We start from the raw sequence: 27,622 nt of genomic DNA on the forward strand, positions 1-27,622 counted from the left end.
CTTTAGCTAAGAATCACGGGTCTTTTCTACTGGTTCTTCATCTCTCTTCTCTTTGTTCAAGTTCAACTGCTATTTTGATTGTTTAAAGCTTGTTTTCTAACATGGCATCAGAGCTTTTTTGAATCAAAATAGTGTTGTTCTCAATATTCTTTTCGGAATTTTTTTTTTCCTTCTGTTTCTTTGGTGTGCAGCCACCTAATGCTATATATTATGGACTATTAGATCAGATATTCATGTGAACTGATCTTCTCTACCTATTACCTTACTCTTACACGTTCCAGAACTTGAATACCTTTGTTACCTCTCTTTATTCTCCTATTCTGTCCTAAGGTTGCAGAATTTTTTTTTGTGTTCTTTCTACTTCAAGTTTTGGAAAACTGATTTGAGTGATATCTACCTCAGTTTAATGTCTTCACTTACACATGACTCAATCATGAGTAAGACTGAATCAAAAGGATCTCAGGGAGATCATGTAAACGTTCAAATTACATCTATCAAGCTCAAAGGTAGTTCTAATTACTTGTTGTGGTCACAAGCGGTTCGGGTGTACATACTTGCAAATGGTAAGCTTAAGTTCATTGAGGATGAACCTCCTGCTGAGACTGACAAATCTTATTTTAGTTGGATCTAAGATGATGCAATCATCAAAATTTGGATGTGGAATAGTATGGAACCTGATATTGCAGCGAATGTTATGTTCCATAAGACTGCAAAGGGAATATGGGATGATTTGCAAGAGACTTATTCCCAAGCTAAAAATATGACTCGGATTTTTAGTATTTATGAAAAGCTATTTCAATTTCAGCAAGCTGACAAGTCTCTGCAGGATTATTATAACTCCTTTAAAAGCATGATGGAGGAGTTGAATGTCTTTCAACCTCTCACCACCAATATAGAGAAGCTCAAGGCCCAATGGAATGAATTTTTTGTGTCTAAGTTTTTTGCAGGATTGAACCCTGAACTGAAATCTGTCAAATTACATCTTCTGCTGGTGAGCATGTCCCTAATCTTAGTGAAGCATATTCTAGACTTCAACGTATTGCCTTGCCTGAAGGGAGTTTTCCAAAAAACTGTTCTAAAGGAGAAAATTCAGCCTTCACTACCTCTTATGGAAGGGGACGTGGTCGTGGTTCAGGGGGAGTTAGTAGGTCTTCTGGAGGTTGTGGTGTTCAACTGTCTGATAAGACATCTCGACTTTGTACTCATTGCGGTAAAACAGGGCACTTAGTGGAAGCTTGTTGGGCCAAACATAGAAAACCAGAGTGGGCCAAACACCTTGCCAATCATGCCGTTTTTGATGGTGGTACTGATACTGTAGCAAACAATGATAATGGTTCTGGATCTTCTTCAGGGGACTTGTCTAAGACTCTAAGAGATGATGTAAGCCAAATCCTTCGCCGATTGCAAAATATTGAAACTGACGCTTCCACATCCACTAGTACTTCTGCTGCCACACTTTCTCATGCAGGTAACACAACACTTCTCACTTCTACTCCCACCCCTTGGATCATCGATTCAGGGGCCTCTTCCCATATAATTGGTAAGTCATCACTTTTTAGCTCTTTTTCTAAATCTACCACTAAAAATTCTGTTGCCATAGCTATTGGGACTTCCACACCTATTCTAGGCTCTGGAAGTGTTTCTCCTACACCTTCTCTTACTTTATCATCCGTACTTCATGTTGCTAACTTTCCTTTTAACTTATTATCTGTTAGTCAATTAACTAAAGCACTAAACTGCTCTGTGACTTTTACTCCCACTTATTGTGTTTTCCAGGACCTTCACACGAGGAAGACGATTGGTGGAGGGTGTGATAGGAACGGACTCTACTATCTGGACTATGCTACCCCTATTGCGGCTCTTTCTGATGATTGTGTAGATGCTCTCCAGTGGCACTGTCGTTTAGGCCATCTGTCTTTACCTAGATTAAAAATTTTATTTCCTTCTTTTAAATCAGTGTCTAGATTAAATTGTGAAGCGTGTGAGTTAGGGAAGCATCATCGTGCCACCTATCCTCCACGCTCTATCTCTCGTAGTGAGTCCTTATTTTCTCTTGTTCATTCCGATATTTGGGGCCCTTGTAGAATTAGTAATAGGCATGGTTTTCGATATTTTGTTACTTTTGTGGACGATTTCTCCCGTCTTACGTGGTTGTATCTTTTAAAGGATCGAATAGAGTTCTTAACTACATTTAAAAGTTTTATTCATGAAATTCAGATTAAATTTTCTCTTCGTATTAATTTCGGTCTGATAATGCTTTAGAATTTGTGCAACATGATATATCTAACTTGTGTGATTCTCTTGGAATGATTCATCAAACCAGTTGTTCATTCACTCCCCAACAAAATGGAGGGGCTGAACGCAAAAATCGTCACCTCTTGGAGGTTGCACGCGCTATTTTGATTCAGATGAATGTTCCAAAGAGTTACTGGTGTGATGCAATTTTGACTGCTAGTCATTTAATTAACCGCATGCCTATGCCTTTGCTCTCTGAAAAATCTCCTTTTTCAATTGTTTTTCCCAATAGAGAACCGTTTTCAGTTCCACCCAAAATTTTTGGTTGTGTGTTTTGTTCACATACCACATCCTTTGGATAAACTTTCCCCCCGTTTTGTTAAGTGTATTTTTCTTGGGTACTCATGCACTCAAAAAGGTTTTCGCTGTTATGATCCGGTTCTTCTCAAACAATTTACAAGTGCGGATGTGACCCTTTTTGAAGACACTCCTTATTATCTAAGTCAATCTGTGTTTGTTGAAAAACTGTGTTTTGGATGATACTCCTCCTATTCCCTCTTTAGTTCCTTCCACTAGCAATGTTCCTCTATAGGTTTATCAGCGAAGACATAAGTTGCCAGAACATATTGTGGATAGTAGAGTTCCTCCTACAAATATTAGTGGCGCTCCTTTAGTGTAGCCTGAAGCTGGCCTTATGGATGTTCCTTCTTCATCCTCTCCACCGGCGGATTCTTCTAGTGGAGATCCCACTTTGCCTTCAGATGACTTACCAATTGCTTTAAGGAAAGGTACTCGTACTTGCACTTTACACTCTAACATTGTTTATCCTATTTCCAATTTTGTTTCTACCTCTCATCTCCCTCCTAGCTTCCGTTGCCTTGCTTTGTCTATGTTTGCCATTCATATTCCAACCCATCATACCGAAGCTCTTAAAATTCCTGGCTGGAAAGCCGCTATGGATGTGGAAATGGATGCTTTACATTCTCGTCATACATGGTCTTTAGTCAACTTACCTCTTGGGAAAGATGTGGTCCGCTGTCGGTGGGTGTGTACTATTAAGTACCATTCTGATGGTACGGTTGAAAGGCTTAAGGCCCGCTTGGTGGCTAAGGGCTATACACAAACATATGGTGTAGATTATTTTGAGACTTTTTCTCCTGTGGCAAGACTTAATTGTGTCCGTGTCTTGATATCTTTGGCTGTGAATTTGATTGCACTCTTTTTCAGCTTGACATAAAAAATGCATTCTTCTATGGTGATCTTCATGAAGAAGTTTACATGGAGCAACCTCCATGGTATGTTGCTCAGGGAGAGGACAATTTTCGTGTTTGCAGGCTTCATAAAGTGATTTATGGACTCAAACAGTCTCCACGGGCTTGGTTTGAGAAATTTAGCAAGACTGTGGAGTCTTTTGGTTTTGTACAGTGTTATTCTGATCACTCTATGTTTGTTAGACGGCACAATGATTGTGTTGTCATTATGGCAGTTTATGTTGATGATATTGTCCTTTCAGGCAATGATGTTGATGCAATCCATACAGTTAAGGCACATTTACAAAAATCTTTCCAAACCAAAGTTTTAGGTGATCTACAATATTTCTTGGGGATTGAAGTGATTCGCAGTAAAAAAGGAGTAAGTTTGTCACAAAGAAAGTATGTGTTAGATCTTTTGACTGAGACTGGCATGCTTGCTTCTAAACCTAGTGACATTCCCATGGATCCTCAGTTGAAGTTAGGACGTGATGATGGTGACTTGTTAGATGATGTCCATCGTTACAGGAGTCTTATTGGGAAACTTATTTATCTTACTGTTACTCGTCCTGATATTTCTTATTCTGTTGGTGTGTTGAGTCAGTTTATGCAATCTCCTAGGAAGGCTCATTGGGATGCAGCGATGAGAGTGCTTCGGTACCTCAAGAGTGCGCCCGGAAAAGGGCTCATCTATCGACCAAATCGGAGTATGGACTTGGTTGCCTTTTCTGATGTAGATTGGGCTGGATCCGTCATTGATCGCCGGTCAACGACAGGTTATTGTACTTTTCTTGGTGGAAATCTTGTGACTTGGAAGAGTAAGAAACAATCCACCATTGCTCGATCTAGTGCTGAAGCTAAGTATAGGGCTATGGCCCACACCGCTACTGTATTGATGTGGCTTCGTTCATTGTTAGAGGAAATAGGATTTCTAGTTTCTACCCCTATGAAAATGTTTTGTGATAATCAGGCAGCCACTTACATTGCTAGTAATCCAATGTTCCATGAGAGAACAAAGCATATAGAGGTAGATTGTCACTTTGTGCGTGATGCAGTGAAGAAGAAGCTTATAGCAACTCCTTTTGTGAGCTCTATTGACCAACTAGCTGATTTGTTCACCAAAGCTCTGTTCAGACCAAGTTTTCAGTCTATCTGTTGCAAGCTGGGCATGGGAGATTTGTATGCTCCAGCTTGAGGGGGAGTGTTGAAGTATACGTAAATTTGTGATTTTACTGTTCACGTTACTGTGCACGTGAACAATGATTTTACTGTTCACGTTACTGTTCACGTGAACAATATTATGCTATTGTTTTGATTATATTTTCTATTTTTAATGTGGGAATCTTGCTACATAAGTTTTGGGAGTTTTTAGAAAGCATAGTTTCTATTTTGGTGGTAGTTTCTATTTTTCAGAACTTTCTATTTTAGGAGTTAGGAAGTTATTAAAGCTGTAATATTTTTTCCTTCTTCTAGAGGACAATTACTTGTCTCTCAAGTTGTATTAGATTCATTAGAAGCTATAAATAAAAGTGCTCTGTGATTTTAGACTCTTTAGCTAAGAATCACAGGTCTTTTCTACTGGTTCTTCATCTCTCTTCTCTTCTTCTTCTTCTCTCTTTTCTCTGTTCAAGTTCAACTGCTATTTTGATTGTTTAAAGCTTGTTTTCTAACAATTTGGAAGGCACAACCTCATCGTTGCACGAGTGCATCATTCAATGCTTGTTTGCAATAGTAGCACCAATTGCCTCTCGTGCATGTACTATAGGATCAATGACATCAAAGCCAGCTTGTTGAGAAATATGCGGGTCAAGCCTCTCTTTAGGCTGGTCCAATACCGGGCCACCCTTGCCCCTCACCCAATCAAGGAGAGGGTCCTAATCATTTGAGTACACCTAGAAGATATCTGCGAGATCAATGTGTCCTACTTCCCATTACCCTCTTCCTGGGTCCATGTGCTGGAACTTCAATCTCATGTTGTAGTTGACAAAGACAAGGTCATTTAGGCATTCATTACCCAATCTGTTTTGCCTCTTTGAGTGTATCGAGGAAAAGGTGTTCCAGTTCCTTTCACAAAGTTTGCGAGAGGACCTTAATTGCCACCCTCTTGAGGTTCTCTGCACTCCTGCCATAGAAAACCCACCACTTAGCTGCATTAAGCTATCACTCGATAAATAATCTAATAATTTGTAAAATTTAATAATTCTATTCTAGTTAGATCTCTATACAAGTTATTGATCTAACTTGAATCTGTGCTTTTCCATTCCGGCACAACAACCTTTGAACCAAAGGACTAAATGCGTCCTTGAAAACCTTGATGTACTATCATTTGTAAGAATGGTTAGCCAATTCTTTCAAAATTTAAATGAAACTCCTAAGTCCATACTGTCTCACCTCATTGTTGCATACGAATTGGAGTGTCGAGTCTTTTTCCGACTTTGCAATGACGGCCATCGCCAACTCAATTAGCTCTGTATTTTACCCCAAACGGCTGATGTATTGGTATTTTGGGTTTAGATAGTAGGCTGCACAGCTTAAAAACTCAAAATTAGTTATAAGATTTTCATTAACATCAAATGAATGAATTACCAACAAATTGCATATTTATTTACAAGCCTTATACAGTGGATGTATAAGATATGCAGTCCAGCTATCACCTATAATCTTCAGGAAGTTATTGCAGCCTCTATAATTTGTTTGAAATGCGGCCTTCCTCATCGCCTCAATGGTTGTGATGGGGGCATAGTGAGCCCCTTCATAGAGGAGTCCACCATATGTTGGACCTTTATAATGGGGTTATCTTCAACACTATCTTGACTTGCTTCCAGAAATTATTTGATGATACAATAGCTTGTGCTGTGCGCCTACCTTAGGTGTTGGATCCCCTCCAATTAAATCACATTTAATGTGAAAACATGGATCTCAACCTAGATCTCTTGCCCTCAATACTCCGTAAGGAAATATAGTTTGTGGTAGACCTCATGATACCGGGTTTCACTATGTCACCCCCATATCTCCTTGATCATGTGAAGAGCATAGTTGTGATTGCATATAAAGTTCATCACTTGTCTAGCCCTGTCCATTACACTCTCCACAATCTTGATCTTCTTGGTGTCCTTCAACATGAGGCTGATGCAATGGGCTGTACACAATGTCCAAAAGACATGTATTCCTGGCATGATACAAATTTCGGTCGAAATTTTGCATTTTTGAAAAGTCGAAACGAAACTCATGAGGACCAAAACAAAGTCCTTAGTTTCGATCGAAATTGTCAAAATTTCGTCGAAACTTGTCGAAACTTGTCGAAACTTGGTTCAACCCAGCTAGACCAGCTAGTTTATGAGAAAAAAAAATTCCCAAATTTCGTGGGAAACTTGGGAAATTTCGTGGAAACCTAGGAAATTTTGTGGACACCTGAGACTTTTTCTTGTAAATTTTGTAGCTTTCCCAAATTTTTTATTTTATTTTGTTTATTTCATGTTTCCCCAAATACTAGGACAAATACCCCCTCCATCAGGACTTCCCTATCCAAATTGCATATTCCCTTAGACTGATTATCTTAAGCATGTTGATGATTAGACTTATAAAGTTACAGTTGTCGATTACCTTGATAACCATAGGCATAAAATGTCATGAGATATCTATGTTCGTTGGTTGGAGGAGAGGATGTTACAGGCATAGTACTACTCAGCTCACAAGATGATCCACTCTTGGCACTCCTCTTGGTGCTAAGTTGTACTTTCCTTTTATTGTTAGCTATTTTGAAGTTAGAAATTATATATTTAATGTTATGTGCTTAAGTAGTTAAGTTTATAGTGTACTTTTTGGACAACTTTACATTGATGTTATGTACATTGAATGACATATCTTCATTGATTTTTTAGCAAAATACTGCCAATGTGTTCCTTATACTCTAATTAGCTTAAATGCAAAATCCAACACTAAAATACTCCTTAAAACCTATCGAAACTTTATGTCGAAACTTGCATGAAGAAGTCCTAAGTTTCCTTGAAATTTTCCAGTTTCCCACCTAGGTTTCCCATTTTCACCTAGTCGAAACTTCAGTTTCCCTGGAATTTTTTTCTATGATTCCTGGACTATGTCATCATCTCTCTTGTTTTTTTAAAGTTAATGCCATTGATGGTGATGATTTGCATGACATTCTTCACCCCCACCTCCCCCACCAACTCCTGTAAGATTGCCCATTGATGTACCTATTGTCTTTCACTTGCCTCGATGCATCCATAGATATCAAGAATATGATCCTCCTATCACAATACAACATAAAGTTGATGATAGACTTTTTAGTTAGATCACTCCTTCCATCGCATAATGGTGATTGGTGACCCCATATGTTTCCCAAAAGGGCCTCATTGATCCAATGTACTTCTTTGCTCGTCCTTCTGTGTTGTAAGATACTTGTTCATGACCTAGAAGGGGTGGGGCCAAGGTATCCTAGATGACGAAATAGGAATAGAAGTGTTTTATTCTTCTGTGTATTATTTAGAACTTTACAATCAATATATACACAGCTGCTATCTATGAAATAGGAAAGAAGCTATACATGTGCCATCTACAAAATAGGAAGATATCCTATACAGCTACTATCTATAGAATAGGAAAAAATATCCTACCTAGAAGATTAGAATAAATGAGAAATCTACCTAGAATAGAAGATTAAAATAAATGAGAAATCTACCTAGAATAGAAGATTACAATAAATGAGAAATCCACCTAGAATAGAAGATTGCAATAAATGAGTAATCTACCTAGAATAGAAAAATACAATAAGAAAAATACCTGTAATAGAATATTACAATCTGATCTACTTAGATTAAAGATACTAATAAAATATTATGATATGATTCTAAGATTTTCCACACAAGACTTGCCTATGCATTGGTGTCAATCATGGCCTGATAGTAGGGCATCTATGCTGTGTTGGCTAGAATGGTGTTTAAGAACATCCACTTAGCCGCTGATTCCTTCTCCTTGCCCTTCATATCCTTCCAAGCTCCTAAGATCTTAGGCTGCTTCAACACTGCCTTCTTGAAAACATCCAGATCCTGTTCTAGTATGGGATCTTGTCGCTGTAGAAAATCTGCTGGTGGAGAAGCAGCATCCCTCTGAGTCTTGGAGAAAATCCCTCTGACTCGGTCATCATCCTGTCGTTATAGAAAATCCTGCTTTCTTCAACGTTTTTCCTTTTTGATTTTTAAACACAAAAAATGCTGAATCAAAAGCTGGTAATATAGATGCTAATTTGACGATATTAGTTGGATGATGTACCAAAACTAAATGTACTTTTGAGTACATGAGATCACCAACATATAAAAGAACCTAAAAACATTTACCTTCTTCCCACGAATCCACGATATATCAGTCGCCACTCAACCTATTTTGCTAATCCCTGTCAAGTCTTGACTTCTTCCCATCTTCCGACATCTCCATCTCTCTCCTTTGGCAACTAGCTCCACTCCGGCGACCCTCTTGCTTAGGTGAAATCTTATTCTGGCGATGTTCTATGCTGGAATTTTTTTTTAAAATTATTATAAATTTTTTGCTTCGGGGAGGCACTAAAGCACTGTCACAGTCGCAGCTCCTCCCTGGCGACGGTGCTCCATACTCTGATCATTGTAAAGCTTGATGACTATGGCCTTGAGGTCCTAGTCCTTGCCAGAAAGCCCACCTTTTGGCCTACACTCTTTTCTGGATGCAGTCTCCATCATCCAGCAGCTTCACTATGACTCACGTATCGATTTAGGTTCCTCACCTTGGTTTGGCTGAGAAGGATGCACCACTGGGGCCAGGCAGATCCATGGATCTGTTTGCTAGAGAGTGTTGATGTGGAAGGAGGTTTCTTTTTTTAGGCTGTGTGGATGGAGGGAACAAGAATCACTGGGGGAGAGATTAAGGATGGTGGTTGCAGTGGTTGTTTGTTTGAAGAGGAAGCATGGGTTAATTTTTAAATTTTAGATGATAGAGGTACTTTAGGTAATCCAATTTACTTTTTCTACAGAAATTGTATTTGTTAATTCTTCATAATTTAGCATCTTATGATTGTTGAACAAATTTTACATTGTCTGCCTTGGTAAATCAAACTTTTCACCTGTGGTTTAAGAAGTCTTCCTGAGTTGAAATTGGGATGCTATATCCCATTGGTGTTGCCACAGACTACTGAGCAGTTCTGATCAAGTTTTCAAGTTCTCAAGTTCCAGCAGCATTGGTGTGTGCAAACAGTGCAGTGTGAAAGTTGACAGTATTTTGATTCTTGTATTTGTCTATGTGCTGTATTGAATTCTGTCTCACATTTTCGAACAATTGTTATAAATTCTTAAAAACCCCCTAAAGAACAGATTTACCTAGGATTTAGATTCTTCCTTCTTGATTCCCATAAAGGTCCTTTGGCCCTCAAACCCCTTGGAAGCTCCCTCCCCTTGGACATTCCTTGACCGTGTGCATGTGTGTGTTTTTAGGTTTTAATATATTAGTAATTCAAGAAAAATATTCGAACATGTTTCTAGTTTTGCTTACATTCAATTATGGTTTCATTACTGGGAGATGCGGAGATCAATCCCAAACCAGACAACCAAGCTCTATGCATACACCCGGCTAAAAACTATATTCAATCACAATTCTCACTACAAAGTTCAACATAGAGAATGTAACTTTCTCAACACTGCATAAAACCCTGGGACAATCAGAATTCAACCTCAAAACCATTATAACTTCACGATTCAGTGCCCAAAAAGGTTACCAAATACCTAAAAAGTTGACAGTATTTCGATTCTTGTGTTTGTCTATGTGCTGTACTGAAGTCTCTTCTTCTATGATCTTCAGGTCATTGTTGGGGCAGAATTAAGATTTCCTATCCATATGGGTGTGGCCTGTGTGCGTGGAGGTAGATCTGAATCCTGCCTAAGGCATGGGTCTTACATCTCAGAGTTGGGTCCTGTACCCCCATATGCACATGGGCAGCTAAGCCTGACTCACTCGGGGAGGGGGTTTTGTGACCTCGATTCATCATTCTCTTGGTGTCAACTTGGGATGAAATCTCAGTCCAACCTGTGAGATTTCTAATTTCTACTGGGTTCCGTTGGTTTTCCTTCAGCCTAGTGATTATGGTGGTAGCAGGAAAGGAAAAAGATAATCACTGGGAATAGCCGAAAAGAATGAGATGAAGAATAAAATTAGAAAGAGAGGCAAACAAATCAAGAGAGTTATTAGTTAAAGAAAGTGTGGGGTGATGTGGAAGGATCTAATCTACGAGATTGAAGAGAGGATAAGATCAGAGGTGACGAAACAGGCCACTGCACCACGGCTCTTGGCAGCAATGTTATGATGAAAAAAAAAATTAGAAAAATAAAGAAAAGCCTTTATTCTGAGTCTGAACTATGTTGATTGTCTGGCTTACATGTACCAAGAAAGTGTGATATTCTAATTCTCAAACTGAAATTGAATTCAAAACTATTTAGCTAATCTCCTACAACTTGAGGCATAAGAATTAAATCATCAAAAGAAAAGGGAAAATGACTAGCCGGTAACATGGTTCCAGTGCTAGTCATGGGGTTGTGCTAAATTAACTTCTTCAGTCCCACTCTGGTAACACGCACATTCCATCCAGGCAAAGCTCCTGTAAATGCAAGTATTGGCCCCAGCCCTCCATGATGTGGGCATTAACCACCAGATTAAATCTCTTGCTCAAAATAAAATTACAGAAATAACCTTCTAGTTAATCCATCATGTGACTGCATCAGTATTTGGTATTTCAAAATTATGAAAGAGGAGCTTGCCATTGTGATGATTGTCATCCATAGTATTTCATCTACTGGTTTCTGTTATATCTTATGGTTAATAAAGTTGTGTTTTGAAATTTATAAATGAAAGTTTCTGGTCTCAATGTGGTTTTAGTGGGTGCAGTTTTTTTCTTTTTCTTCTTCTTATTATTATTTTGGTTAAGGTATTGAAGGCCATGTTATATATTTTCTAGGGTGGCACTTTCAAAGTTGAGCTTGATTCATTACATGGACAAGCTACAGTTTTGGCAGCTTTAGTATCTATTTCTCCAAAGCTACCTCTTGGTTATCCAGCAAGGTGAGGTTCAATTCCCTCTGCCACCCATCATTTTCACTTTTCCTTCTCATTAGGGTGTTTCTGAAAGATATTCTGATAGTTTCTGTCATTCGTCATTTTAATCAGGTAAATATTCCACATATGCATCTTGTTGGAGTTTTTATTTTTATTTATTTTTTAAATTTGTTAAGGGTCCACTGTATTCTTTGTGAAGGGTAAATCGTCTTGCATGCCCAAGATGTGCATATTGTGGAGGAGCCAGTAGGATTTTGGGATTGTTTTTTCTGTCTTGCAGTTGTTCTGTATTTTATTTTATTTATGTGTGAATTGTTGAGGAGCCAGTAGGATTTTGGGATTGTTTTTTCTGTCTTGCATTTGTTCTGTATTCTATTTTATTTATAGGAGGGCAATAAAAGATATTTTTAGTATGCCGGTAAACTGAAGGAATAAAAATAATGATGCAACTTGCCATGGGTTGGCTTTCACTGGATGTATGATCTCATAAGAACATGTTCATAGGATGTGGCTTCTGAATTCTGGGTATTCCTGGTAATGTTGCTGGTGACTGCACATCCACAAAAATTGTATTCATCTCTCAGCAGTCATTATTCACCTAATTGTCAAGGCAACACCTAGGCAGGATGGAGGATAGCGTGGAGTCTGGTGCCTTGGTCTCCTCGATTAAGTGGGAATGTAGTCTCCCTGTGTCTAGGTACTCTCCGTGATGTAAATCAGATCTAGGGCTAGGGGTATTTTAGTACTTTCCCTAAAGGGTTGCCCAGGAAATCCAGCAATTATGAAGGCTGAACCAGGAGGTTTAGGGTATGCTAAGGCTCTTAAAACCCTGCTGTACTTGGTAATTTACATTTGAAAATCCAACTAAAAGTCAAATTAAGGTTTGTAAAGGGTTTTGCTAGGGTTAGGGAAGGGAAGCAACCTTGCTGTCCTGCAGTTTTGGAACAGTAGATGTTGATGTTCTGCAAATTCAAAACTTGTGGAAAGTGACCCAAGGGGCTGGGGAAGAGGGATTAGCAGAGGAAGGGGGCTGCTGCTATTGCAGGGAAGATGAGGGGAGGAGAGAGACTTGCGGCTGCAAGGGGGAGGGATAGAAGTTTGCTATAACTGAAGGGAAAGGGAGAGGGAGTATGTGCGATGGGATTGGGGTGGGTTTCTAGGTCTGGGCAAGAGGGGAAAGGGCAGGGAAGTCTACGGTGGAAGGGGGAGGGTATTCTAGGGCCATGCGAGAAAGGGGAAGGGTGGGGAGTAGACCTGTAAACGGATCGGATTTTAGCTCGCAAATCCGAATCTGATTAGAAAAACCGCTATCCGAATCCGGCATAAATTTGGAAAAGGCATCCGAATTCGAATCCGAAACTTTATCGGATATTCGATAATAATCCGATCCAATAAACTATCCAATTATTGATTGGTGATTGTCATTTTTTAAAATTTTGTTTTCTGATTTTCAATGTCCGATTACCGATTGCTGGTATCCAAATCCGATTATCATCCATTTTTTTTAGAGAAAAAATGTTGAATCCTTTACTCTATCCGGATAAATTTTTATCCGGATATTATCCGATCTTATAAGCAATTATCCAAATCCGAATCCGGTTGCTTAACGAACGGATACAGATATTTTCCGGTAAGAAAGATTGGGATACCCTTAAACGAATACGATTGTGAATTTGGAGGCGGATTTCGCTTACCATTTATAGGTTTAGTGGGGAGGGGCTGCTGACAGGAAGGAAGGCAGGGGAGGGGTGGGGGAGCTGCTGGACCTACTTGAATTTACTAGGCTGCTGTGGTTGAGTGCTTGATGTATGATTGTAATCTGCTGGATTGATGAAGAAGATGATGAAACTTGAACAATTTTAGTCAACCAGGGCCTACTCAACTAAGAACCCTGATCCTCAACGCAATCAACTCTATTAATCGTGAATAGCTGAAAAATTACATTTAACTGTTTAAATATTTATAGCGAACGACTCTAACTTGGGTGGGAATCCTTAATTGACAAGGATCCCACCTCTTGACCAAGACACTTAAATTGGAGTCTATTACTTAAAATACCTGAGCCCTAGATTTGGGATCTACTAAATAACACATGCTAAATAAACTTAACTTAAAAAGCACATGCTAATTTAAGATAGCTTAGGACTCTACCAAAATAACTTTAGAGTCTTATCACATGCTAATTTAAGATAACTTAAGACTCTGCCAAAATAACTTTGAATCAAAATAAGACTCTAAACAAATCCAAACTCAACTCAACTTACTAATTTAAACTCAGCTAAAATTCTGAGAAATAATTTCAGAATTAAAAAAGGGGCAAAATGCCCAAAATACCCCCCAACTAGGGGTTTGGCCAGGTCATGGTGGTTTCTTGGAGCCATCCTCCAGGCCCCAAGTTTTGGCCAGGGGGTGCTAGTGTTCACATCACTCTTGACTCCCAAGGTTGTCCAGAAGATGCAACATCTATGGTCATACAGGCTTTAGAATGCACCATTGTGTTGTTTCTATATGATGCAACATCAAACCATTTTTGTGCAAACCAGATTAAAGATCATAGATTAAGTAGTGTTGAGAACTGTGGGACTAAGATATGAACACGTTACCTGATGTTACTTGGGATTTTGATTTTCCTTGACTATGTTGCTCTTCAGTTTGTAATCAACCTCTGACCCTTCACTTGATGTCAGAGCTAAAAATCCTGGAAAATCTGGCTTGTTCTTTGCATTGTCTTTCTCGACAACTGCTGCTGCCTGATGGAGGCTAATGCCTCCTTGTCTGGCATGGTAGAGAAGGCCGGAATCATACACCCATTGTTGTTCTCCTTCATGCCTTACCCATCCTGGATTCTTCTATCATGATGATCTACGTTGGTCACTTCTTGTCTAAGCTGGTCTCTCTGCTGTAACACCTGTTGATGCACCTTCTATTTGCTACAACCATGACCATCACCATTGCTCCATATCTTCTGCAGTTTCCAGCTGGATCCCACTTCAATCACACACACACACACACACGTATATGCTGAGCTTTACTAATAAAATCTCATTGGTGAAATCTGAGTTCTCATTACATGGTTACATCTACTTAAATAAAGGAAACCAAAAAGAGAGGAAACTAGCTCTAATTTGAAAATTCAAAATCTAAATCCCAGTGGCTTTCTAAAACTCAAATGAGAATCTTACGTGGCTTATACCCAAACAATTAAAAGACATAAGATGATTACCTTGTTACCAAACCGAAAACCCTTGGCCCAGTTTTAATTTTGGTTTGGGTTTCCAAAACCAATTGTACTTGTCCAACCAGCTAAGTGCACCTGCATCATCTTTCCTCTTCTGAACAATTACTCTACTGTGAGTTCGGGAAAGGACCAAGAGACCATCTGAACAACTTGCTTAGGAGGAGTTATCCTGCTGTCTTCTCTAGAATAATGTCAAGGAAGTCCTTAACAAGAAGAAACTTCATTGTTTTGTTGCTGTGCTCAAAAGAGTAGTACTCAGTGTAACCATAGTGTCCTACTTTCTTTCCAAATAACCATGCTAGGTGAAAAAGAATATGACAGACCTTCAGAGAGAGGGTTTCAGATTGCCCATCCTTGAATTCACCATTAGAATAGGTAATGCAACCCAAGGAAGAAAATTCAACCGAAACAAGAATTTCGAGCCTCAATTTCGGGCCTCATATGAACTCAAAATGATTTGGATTCTTGCATACTAGCTATTTCAAGCACAATAAACACTATAGAACTACTAGTTTACCAAAAAATCCATTGAAAATGTAACATCCAAGTATATACTACATATGAGAAGAAGCAAGAATGTTACCAATTACAACTCTAGTCCATGTCTCCCTCTTCCGTCTGCACGCCATGCAAATGGTAAATACAAGTCCCATGATGTTTGCCCCATATAGTTGTCGTCATAGTCGGCAACTGTGGCTTTGTACGTGACCTCATCCACATGCCTAAGATTTCCTGATGGTGGGAAGTTTTGAATCTCCGGATAAGGAACTGGCTCAACTGAATATGGAAAGGTTTGTGGTGGCTATGGTATAGAGTGGAAGATCTGCTCAACAAATGAAGGAGCACCCTGGTTGTCAGCATAAGGTCCATATTGACAATAAGTTTCCAGTGGCTGACTCCTATAGGTGACAGTGGGAGGGACACCATAAGCTCCATAACCATAAGGCTCCACTAGTGGTTAACACTTAATTAGTTTATTTATTTATTATTATTTTTTTAATTATTTTAAAATTTATATATATTTTTAAAATTATTTAAATATATATTAAATATAGTAAAAATAGATAATTAACAGAAAAAAATTGATTTAACACCAACACAACAATAGAGTGCCTGAACTCTCATATACAGTAATTTGAAGCTCATGCATCTACTATACATATATATTTTAGCAATATACATAATTTAAAAAATAAATTTTAATAACAGAAAAATAAAAAAATAGTAGGAAGGATAAAAAATTAATTTTGACACTACATATTCATAGATCAACACTCTAAAGTAAACATACTTAAATTTGGAGGCAATTCTAGAAGATTTAATGCACAAACAAAACAAAAAAAAATGAGAAAGTTGGTTACTCACCTTGCAAGATTTGAGAAAATCCATAAATGAAAGGAGCAAATATAGTGTTTGAATAAAATGGAGTTGTAGAAATTAGGTGAAAAGAGGGATGAAAGCAAGAGAAATAAATAAAAAAAAAACTCAAAATAGGGTTGAAATGTAAGAGGCAATATCACTCGAAATATCGGTCGATACGACACGATATAACACATTTCGTGTTCCTACTATTGTATTTCCTTTCGATCTTTGATTTTGCTGGCATTTTGACTGAAATTTCGATAATTTCGGTCAAATTTTCTTCCTTGATGCAGATTCTTTAGGATTAATTTGAGAAGTTACTTCTCTGCTGCCTTGACAACTCAGAGCAGTATTGAAAAGGTGGAATAGAACTTGCAGAAATTAGGCTGAGAGGTGAGAACCGAGGACATAAAAATGGGGAATGGGATTGGGCGGTAGCAGGAATAGCTCCTTACAATTGCAGACCTCAAAACACCTCTGAAATTTGAAAACTGGTTCACCAAACCAGCCACAGGTTCCCCTATGGTTCCCCACGTCTTCACAGTCAAACACCCAAGTAATTTTTATTCATCAAAACTATTTTGCCTTACAAACCAGATTGGTATTTATAGACTCCACATACTGACTCCAGTTACTTGTTAAACAAGACTTCTAGCAACTATTGCTTTTTCTGAAACGTACTAAAAAAGATAAGACTTCTTAAAAGGAATCTTATCCTAACCACTAAGAAAATTAAACTCTTTCCAATCTAGGACTCCAACTAACTGAAGGAAAGGACTCAATCAACCCTACAACTCCTGTCTGGACCTATTCCAGCCTCTAAAGACTCAACCCAGGGTTAGTAAAAGACAGAATTACCCCTCCTGGGCTTGCGATCTGCACTAAGGGTTTTAACCCCTCTTTCGGCCCCTCCTGGGCTGCCGCTGGGTGGTTACATAATTACATTAATAGGTGACCAAACACCTATTAGTAACCTCTAGTTTATTGGTGTTCAACCATGCCACTTTATAGGGGGTTGGATGTGGCTTTGTATGTAATCACTAGTCTACATATGAGTAGATTCTTCATCGATGATATTTGTGCAGCTACTCCTAGTCTGCTGTCAATCTCTATAGTGCATGGTTGGTCATTCTTCTGATAAAGCAACAGTCTATAAATGAAAACATTCTGAGCAAGGCCTCTTACATCAGAATGATGCTAATAAGTCGTTTCATGGCAGTTCCATATCACTTTATTGTGAAAGACCAGATCAGCCAGTTCTGCCGTCAGTACCTCCATCTTCCACCGAGTAGAATTTGACAATGGATTTGATCAGTGATTCCAACACTTCCTTTACTCGATCTTGATTCGTATAAGAATTCGGGAACTATGGTACTAGTGGAACTAGTGCAACCTGAATAATAGGAAAAATAACTAAACTTTTGCAATCAGAGATAGGATTAGTTTACCTTAAGAAAGTACAAGAGTACAAACTTTCAAATTACATCATATTAATAAGGGTAATTTTCATCTAGACCCCTTGAGGTTTGGTCCATGTCATTTTTAGTCCAAATAAACGAAAACTTTGCATATGCCTCCCCTTAGGTATCCAATAAGATCAATTAAGGACAAATTGTGATTTTTATGACCAAAATACCTTCACATCTATTCTACCCTAAGATTTGCATTTTGCCTTCACAATAAAATCCAACGGTGAAAATAAAAAGAGTGGGATATTATTACTCCATTAAAGATGAAACCTCCAAATCCTCAGCTGTGGCCGCTTCTAAAAATAACTTATTGCCACAATTCTTACAACCTATTGCCACTCATCCCACCGCCACTCTTACTCCGGCAACCACCATAACTGGTTCTCTCTCCTCCGCCTGCTGCGGCGGTGTCCTCCTCGTCTTCCGCACCATAACCGCTACTCCCACTGACGAAGCGACATCGTCAGCCACTACTCCAACTACTGCTGCTGCTGCTGCCTCATCTTCTCCTGCGCCATGGTGGCACTCATCCTTAACCAGCGCTAACACCTGTTCAAGATGGCTTCGAAGTGCGTTCGCTGTAGCTTCGTTCATTTGTGCCAAATCTCTTCATATCTGATTCTCTAAACAAGGACTCTTCACTCTTTCTTCAAGAACCCAATTCAGTTTCCCAATTTTCTCCATCTCTTTGTCTTTCGCTCTCAATCTCTTCGAAATCCTTTCTTCTTCTCGAATGCTGTTTTCTGCGTTCTGCAAATTCTAATATTCTCTGTCTGCAAATCATTTACACATGAATCAGTTAACACAATTACTGAAAAACAGATTTAAGAAGGAAAAACAAAAAAACAAAGAATTGAGTGTTACTTACATATTGGGCAATGAGTCAATCGATCTCTAATTGTTGTTGTTGGATCTGAAACGTAATGTCTTCGCCAAGGAAGGATAGAGGAGCAACGCTGCTGCAACTATTGCGGCTATTGTTGATGATGTTGTCTTTCATGACAACCATCGATGAATCTCTGGAGCGTTTTCTTGAGATGGTGTTGGGGGGATTGTTGTGAGTGAGTCCACTATTAGCTTTCAAGGTGATGGTTGTTGCAGGAACTGGATCAGCCATAACAGAGGAGTTGTAGAAAGGAAGAAGCATTTCTGGAGTTGTGTTGGCTGTAGAGAGTGGAATACCACCCAAACCCATCTGGGTATTGTAAAGACTAGAGTTGTTTTCAATGGCGTTTATCAGTTCTCTGTAAATTCAATCAAATGGAGAAATCAAAAAGTGAAAAAATAAAAAGAAACCGATCAAAAACAGAGAGAAAAGTAGAGGATAGCACTTATAAGAAGATGTATTACCTGTTCCCGATTAGTTGGGAAGGGAAGAGATTGATATACCGCGCTTCAACAGCCATGAAAATGATTTCTGTTCTCTTTGTGCTCTGTATTATCAGTTTTGGTTGCAGAGGAAACAAAAACACCAAAACAGAGATAGAAGATACAAAGAGGGAGAGAGGGAGGGAAAAGATGAAACGAACATGCTGCAATAGAGGTGGTGAGACATAGTGGGATAAAAAGGTTTTGTGTTTAATGGAGTAAATATTCCACTCTTTTTATTTTCACTGTTGGTTTAATTGTGAAGACATGATGCAAATCTTATGGTAAAATAGATGTGAGGGTATTTTGGTCATAAAAATCACAATTTGTCCTTAATTGATCTTATTGGATACCTCAGGGGAGGCTGATGCAAAATTTCCATTTGTTTGGACTAAAAATGACGTCGACCAAACCTCAGGGGGTCCAGATGAAAATTACCCTATTAATAAATCTGAATTAACCCTGGATGATGTCCCTATAGCAGGTTATTCAAGATGTTGCCAATGACTTAGAATCATATTGAAAATAAGCAGACGAGCTGAAAGAAGAGGGTGCCATAATAGACAAAACCAAGGGAGACTTCTCAAGCAAGTAAAGCCCACCGTCAAGTCTACTTTTGCCAACCCTTTGTCACATTTCCAATTCTTGAAAAAGATAGATGGAAAAATGACAATCTTACAATTTGATTCTGGGTTAGACTACTAATAGTCAAAAGGTTAGTAGAAAAATTTGTGAACATGCAAAATAGGTGGAAAATATAAGAAAGAAGAACAAGTAATGGAGCTCTTGGTCGAAACCAGACATGGAACCATCAACAGCATGAGCCTTACATCACCAGGTAAAGGAAAGTAAGAGCTAAAAGGAAAAAAGTTTTACTAGTCATGTGGTCAGTTGTAATGGATTTGACAGAGGGATTATTGCAAGTTTGCAACAGGGGGGGGGGAAAGTACCCAAGGAAGAATTGATAGAGGAAGGTTCTGCCATAGAGGCAATCATAGTGTTGGCTAAGGGCATTGTAGAAGAAATTATGAGCCAAGATATCAACTGACGTAGATGCTAGAACTCATCTGAAGTTAGGGGTGCGTTGGTAGGATAATCATCAGTCCCTTAATTTTGGGCAGCAAGTGATGTAGTGTTAGGCTGTTAGGCAAGAAATAGAATAGAAGAGTTCAGAAAAACATGGTTTGATCGCCTTTGAATGAACTTGGCCGTTGGACCAACCATCTGCTGACCTTGACTTATATAGAGGTCAAAACACCGTTCACGTTAATGGTATCATAACCAATTTGTCTTTTTCTGGGAAGTGCTTTTTGAAGATTTCCACTTGCATCTACAGCCTTGGAAGATTGAAGACTAATTGTATTTAGTTAATATTTTAGTAGTGACCTAAGTTGCTATATAGTTCTATTTTTAGAGCAGAGAGTCAGCTTATGTTTTAGAAGATCTACATTCTATTTTAAGTATTAGTATTTCCTAATTTCTATGTAACTTGTTATGCAAGCATTAGATTTCTGTATAAGCATGTACTAGTTTAATCTCAGTCTCCCAGATTTTAATAAACTACTAAATTGAAGCTTTCCTTTGAGTTTATCCTCTTGTCTCTTGCTTGAGTGACAAGAAGGCTAGGGCCTCATAGTGTAGAGATAGACTCTTACAATCCTTGCTGAGAGAGCTGAAACACCTTTCCCCCCTACCTTCTATTCTCTTATTTCCCCTTTGTTTTCCCCAGTTTGAACTTTGCTTGCTGGAGATTTGTTATTGTGAGATTTAAAGGACTTGGACTGTTTTTACTGCGGATTGAACTTAAAGAGCTAACTAAACTAAAAGCAGCTTGTTTTCTAGCTTCTGTGTTGAGCTGCTGCTTCTCACTCATTCAAATTTTTACTGACTATTAATTTGACTGAAAGCTACCTATTTTCTCTCCCTCCCGCAAACCCTGCTGGGTTTATTAGACCTTTATTCCATCTGAGGTCCCCTTGATTCCTTCCATCCATTCATTCACCAGTTTGTTCATCATCAAACTCAAAGTTTCTATTTTCATGGAACACAAAAAATAATTTTTTTTAGTTTTCTAAATTAGAAAAATATATTTTGTAGGAAATTAAAATTAAAAAAAGTGAAAAATACTTATTTTTTGAAAATGATTGTTATATGTTGGACTTCATATCGACTTAGTCATTGATTTTATTTCACTCTTGTACTCTTGTGGTGTAACTTATATAAATTCACTGATATCGTAAAGTCATAATGTGGAACTTTGAACAATTTAACATTTTGATGTATCATTTCACTTTAAAGACTTAATGTTTTCATTTATATCAAAGAATGGTTGTGAATTTCAGGTTTTGGTCTGCGTGTTCATTCCTCCTGCATATTGTTTTCAAAGTTAGGGTCAAGTTGGAACTCATATATACACTTGTTTTCTCACATATATAAGGCTGCCACTGTGCTTAGAAGGCCTGTTAAAGGCTAAATACCAAATTTCAGCCCCACATGAGCCCTAAAACATTAAACCCACCGAGATGGGCCCTCAAGTTCACTTGACTTGAGCAGGATTTTTTTTTTTACAGATCTTGGATTTTTAGCCGGCCAAGATCAGAATTGAGACCGGGATCTCAAATCATGATCTGGGATCGAAAACATACATAATGTGATCATCTGAATAACCAAAACAGGTAGTTTGTTCCAAAGGTTTTGATTACTATGGTTACTCTACAAAATTATTGGATACATATATTAGGTACTGTGTCATGTTTGACATTATTTTATGACACTTGTCCACAAATGGGGGGGGGGGGGATAATTACTTTACAGTGTTTTCATTCTCATGTTATTATTGTCTGACTGTTGTAACATTGATTCTGATTCTTCTGTAGATTAATGTGTTGCACAACAATATATTTTTGTCAACAATATTATTGAAACCTGGATGAAGTTATTAGGGTTAAATATAGACAAACACATTGTTGGTTTCTCATATCTGGAATTATTACATACAGGTTACCCAAATCAGTATTGGAAGTTGTAAAGAAAATGTTGACAGAATCAAGTAGGAACCCTTTTGCTGCTACTGCTGAAAAAGAAGCTGGTTGGCTGCTTTTGGCATCTCTCATATCCTCAATGCCAAAGGAGGTAATCATCTGTTTTGAATTACTTCACTTGGTTTATATGGCACATTTTTTTTGGTTGGTTGGTTATAGCTGCTATTTGATGCATGTAGGAGCTTGAAGACCAGGTATTTGACATCCTGTCCCTTTGGGCTACCCTTTTTAGTGGAAATACAGAATATCAAATTATGCAAGCTGAAATTCTGGCATCTGAAGTAAGGTTGGCAAGTTATTACCTGTGTGGTATTTGTATTGAATTGTGTTATCTGCTTACCACATTTGGCTTGATTTGGTGCTTCTGAAATTTCTTTTTCACAAATTGCCTACTTCTGTTTTGAAAGGGTGTTCTCCCAGTTCTTTAAATTCATTGTGCACATGTTCCCTACAATCAATAGCAAATCTGACTTTGGATTTTCTATCATCTATTTATTGGGCTCATTTCTCTCCTTGTAGTGTATGGGCTGCTGCAGTCGATGCTTTGACAACATTTATAAAATGCTTTGTTTCTCCGAATGTTTCCGTTAATGATGGAGTCCTACTTCAGCCAGTGGTAGTGTATCTTAGCAGGTAATCATTTATTCACAAAATATATTTTTGGCTTTGTATTTGTTCCCTTATTTAGATAAGTTTAGTTTTTCTTTTTTCATTGTTCTGTTCATCTGTGTGTGTGTGTCTGTTTGTATTTCTGATTTATTAATTTGTGAATTTAAATCTATGATGGGAAGCAGGGCTTTGTCATATATATCCTTGTTAGCAGCCAAACAACTGCCAAATATGAGATCTGCAATGGATGTTCTCACCATCAAAACATTGATAGCTTATCAGTCTCTTCCTGATCCAATGGCATATAAGATTGATAACCCACAAATTATTCGAATTTGTACCACTCCTTTCAGGTAAATGTGTTGCTAATTTATTTGTCTTACCCTTGCTAGATTCTGACTATTTGGATAATCTAGATTCCAGCCAAACTATTGGACATCAGATAATCATCATTATCTTGATTAAGTTTAGATTCAGTGAATTATCTGAATTGTCATTTGCACTATTTTGATCATTGAAAAAAAGGGACCCTTCTGGGTGTGAGGAAAGCTCATGTTTGAGGTTGCTATTGGACAAGAGAGATGCATGGCTGGGTCCTTGGATCCCTGGGAGGTGACAATCTTCTTCTTATTTCATGGAATAACCTAGTTGTTTATTTCCATTACATGTATTACTGCATTTGTGGAATTTGGCTACTACTATGGAAACCTTGTACAGTAATTTCTTGTAAAGTCAGTTTGGAAATGATTAATTTTCCTGTCACTTTTCTGAATGTCAAGGGATTGGTTTGAGGACGAGCTTCGTGCATTTCAAGGTGGCAAAGATGGGTTGATGCCTTGTGTGTGGGATGATGAACTTTCTAGTTTTCCTCAGGTAATCACAGCATCTTTTGGAAAACCCTTTTCTCAAGCAGCCAGTCACTTGATATAGTGAACTTCTATATTCGTTTGAGCCTGGGCAGCTCTATTCAACCTCATTGGACATCATAGTTTCAAGGATCATCTGTTGTGATTTTCTAACCCAGAATGAGGAACCATTCACTATTGGATATGAATTGGATAATTTGATCCTGCTAGTTGACCAGGCAACTTATGCATATTCTGAATGAGATTTGTCTGGTATTGATCTGGACACACTCCTTTTCCTGATTCTTAAAACCATGACTATTAGAGATCTCCATGGCTTGTTAAGATTACAAGCGAAAAAAATAAAAAATTAAAAAGGAGAAGCACAGACTGTTTTAAGGGAGATAGCAACAAAACAGTATATCACAGACTGCTAAGCTTGCGCATGGATGACAAGGAAAAGAAATCTCTTTATATTTTTTGGAAAATGTAAAACCAACACCTTCAAACAATATGCCTATGTCTCTGGCTCAGCTCATGGTTTGATACTTTAATTATAGAAGTTACCTAGATTTCTGTAGGGCTTCCCTAAGGACCCCTTTTTTTGATGGGGTTTGCTGGGTGGGGTTTTAAGGGGAGGGAAAGTTGTACACACTATTCTACCCCCTTGTTTTTTCAGTTGTTTGATTGAGAGGGTGAGCTTTTTGATAGACAACATAAGAAACTGAGTTTTTTCTTATCAGCCGAGGTGGCTGACTGAAGCTCCTGCCCAACCCCTTGCAAAATCCCACCAAGCTGATAGGAATTTGGAAAAATCCTGGGAAAAGTCGTTGAAGATCGTGAGAGGGAGATTGGAGGTGAGAAGGGGCTTTCTGACATTCTTTGCAACTGTGGTCGATCCTCTGTGCTACCAGGCCAGTAAAAGCAAAAGAAAAAGGAGAGCCTTCAAAAAGCTCAGTCTTTTGCAATACAGCAACCAAGTTGAATCCTCAAAAATAAAAAAGAAGGAAGAATCAAAGAAAACATAAAAGTTCAATTGCCTCCGCGACTAAGTTGAACCCCTGTACAAGTTTAAAAAAAGAAAAAAAAGAAATAGGGGATGAGAATTGAAGAAAACTACATAAGAACTGAACCAGTTGTAGTTGTTCCCTGGTATACAACATGCTTGTCAAGGCGGCAAGGCGACCAAAGCGTTTGGTGACTAGGTGGTAAAGCGGCGCCTAGGCGGCAATAAGGCGACCAAAGCGGTTGGGTCAAAAGTTTTCAATACAATTATTTTTAAACTACTTTTCAATACAACTACTTTTGAGATTGCATATGAGTTCATATCTCTGTCATATCTAGGTGTATTTTGAAATTTTGTTCTTCCCACCCAACTGGGTTGGATCGAGATCATCTTGCCCAGTTGGGGTAACTGTTTTATTGAAATAGAAACCAAATTTGGGAAGAATAAGATATCTAACTTCATCATATGACCTCAGAATAAGGTGATATCACTTGCATTAGAATGACAACTCGGTGTACTTAATGGGGGACAAAATAGAGAAGAAAGAAGGATAAAGAAGATAGGGGGAAGAAAGGAAAATCTTAGAAGAATTAGTCTTGAAGAAGAGGAAGAGAGAGAAGAACACTCATAAGAAAAAGAAGAGGGAGAAAAGAGGAGAGAAAAGGGGGGAGGGGCATCAAACGCACAAAGCTCAAGCTTTACTTCATTTTTTCTATTCCATCCTATCCTAAATACACTGATTACAGGTGCTTAAATAATAAAAGAGACATTCTTCGATACAAAAAACAACTATAGTAGGACTGGTAATTTAAAACTAGCAAATATGCTGATTGTACTAGGACTCTTAGGAATTTAAACTAACTAATACTTATCCTAGACATCCTACCCGAATTTAAAAACTGATTACATGATTATCCCTATAAATAAATAACAAAATCCTGAATGATCTCTAAAACTCCAACGAAAACAGTTATTTTATCTCCTAGGTTACTGATCACGTTACTGTAGTGTGAACAATAACTTCTGCTTGTGCTGCATCAGTACTACCTCTTGATCATATGCCCTCTTCAAGTTTTGCTGACATGCACAAATTGGATATGCAGTTGATCCTTGTGTGTGAACGTGTCAATTTCTCCTGATAAGTTGCACAAACAATGTTCCGGATGCTGCCACATCCTGCTGAATGCTGGAAATGGTGTAATATACTGTTACTTGCCATCATGCACTGCCACAAATCCTGAACCTTTTGAATCATGCCATACTCCCCTATGTTCTGAACTTACTGCAACTCTGATGTCTATGTCATGGAACTCATTTGGGTCGAAAACTATTGAAGCCAACTAGATATCTTGGTTTCAGGAGTTAGGGGTAAAGTCTAGAAAGTAGAATATATTAACTAGTTCAACCTGCGTTGACTGAGATGTGAGTAATTTTGCAAGTTTTGACACATTCCCATTGAAACTTAAGGAAGCCTTAGGCACTTATCTATGTGGGGTCATAGCTATAAACCAGGACAGAAACTTGTCTATGTGAGAAACAAAGCTAGAAACCAGGACAGAAATTTGTTATGTCAGGTATTTAAGATATTATTCATGAATGGGCAAATGACTTTCTTTTTGAATTCAATAAAATTAGTTAAAAGAAACTTAATTTTTGACAATAGTTGCAATTTTCAACTTTCTAATATCGGATCCATGTTCCCTAATCTGATGCATGTTGGGTAGGTTAGGAAAGAAAATGTTCCTTGGGCCTTGACAGAGACTGCAGGTCCACCTGTCACATGTCTACATGAAGTGAATCAAAGGTTAGTGTGGAAGTCTCCATCAAGCATTCAAATGATGTGAGGAAATCTTCGTAGGCAAACCCGATGCTAGCCATGAACCATATGGTATTTTAAGTACTGGGCATAAGAAAATGACTGCGAAGTTTTTGGTCCCATAAAACCAGTGGAAGATGAATTAGTTTGACAGCAGCTACTGAATTTCCAAGTGCCAACTTCTGGCTGGCATAACTTTCTCCGCACTCTTACAGTTTTGTATTATTATATGTTTTTCGAATTGGGAAACAGAGATCTAGAAGATAAATTGGTGTGTAGAGATGAAGACTGCACATTTTTGGACTCCTAGAACTGGCAGAAGGAGCTTTCTAATATACAACAACAATGACAACAATAAGCCTTGTACCAACTAAATAGGGTCAGCTACATGGATTCTTGCCTTCCAATCAGTTCTGTTCGAGGCCATGCTAGATACAAGGCCTAAGCTATGCAAATCCTTTCTCTCCACCTCTCTTAAGGTTATCTTAGGTCTGCCCCTAGCTCTTCTCTTTCCTTCAATTTGGACGATTATATCACTTCTCCATACTAGGACATCTATAGGTCTCTGTTAAACATGGCCATGCCACCTCAAACGACTTTCTCAAAGCTTATCACTAATGGGAGCAACTCTCAAATCAACTCTAATATGATCATTCTTTATCTTATTCTTCCTAGCTTTGCCACTTATCCATCTTAGCATCCTTATTTCAGCTACACTAAGTTTATCTATGTGATTCTTTTTAATAGCCCAACACTTTGCACCGTAAGTAAATAGTTGGTCAAACGACGGTCCTATAGAATTTTCCTTTAAGCTTTAAAGGAATACGTCGATCACACAAGACCTTGAATGCACCTCATCACTTCATCCACCCTATTTTAGTTCTTTGGGAAACATACTCTATATCACCTTTGTTATTTATGATTGAACATAAGTACCTAAAACAATCACTTTGAGGAATCTCCTTATTGTCAAGTTTGACCACCTCATCGTTTGCCTGATCATGACTAAAGTTATAAACTAGATATTCTGTCTTTGTTCTACTTAGTTTAAAGCCTCTTGATTTGTAAGTTGTTCTTCATGATTCTAATTTGGTATTAATCCTCACTTGAGTCTCATCTATCAACACAATGTCATCAGCAAAAAGCATACACCAAGGGATCTCGTCTTGAATTTTTTGGTTAATTCATCCATTACAAGTGCAAATAAATATAAGCTTAAATTTGATCTTTGATGTAGCCAAACTGTAATTGGGAATCCATTACTTTGTCCCCTTCACTGTTTTTACACTTGTCACTGA

General features: G+C 38.2%; 1 protein-coding gene across 3 annotated transcripts in view; it reads left to right on the forward strand.

The window, feature by feature from the left end:
* Positions 1 to 27,622, forward strand: part of SWEETIE (HEAT repeat-containing protein) — a 144,845-nt gene that overhangs the window by 33,228 nt on the left and 83,995 nt on the right. For all 3 annotated transcript variants that reach the window (XM_089159117.1, XM_089159114.1, XM_089159116.1), the window contains exons 13-19: positions 11,473 to 11,576; positions 22,007 to 22,139; positions 22,228 to 22,334; positions 22,568 to 22,681; positions 22,843 to 23,010; positions 23,183 to 23,269; positions 23,437 to 23,530. In XM_089159117.1, the coding sequence (XP_089015243.1) occupies positions 11,473 to 11,576; positions 22,007 to 22,139; positions 22,228 to 22,334; positions 22,568 to 22,681; positions 22,843 to 23,010; positions 23,183 to 23,269; positions 23,437 to 23,530 (807 nt within the window). The remainder of the gene's footprint in view (positions 1 to 11,472; positions 11,577 to 22,006; positions 22,140 to 22,227; positions 22,335 to 22,567; positions 22,682 to 22,842; positions 23,011 to 23,182; positions 23,270 to 23,436; positions 23,531 to 27,622) is intronic.

The sequence above is a fragment of the Hakea prostrata genome, chromosome 6, assembly GCF_041222555.1.
Source record: "Hakea prostrata isolate BN-2017 chromosome 6, UWA_Hpros_2, whole genome shotgun sequence".
Classification (NCBI taxonomy): domain Eukaryota; kingdom Viridiplantae; phylum Streptophyta; class Magnoliopsida; order Proteales; family Proteaceae; genus Hakea; species Hakea prostrata.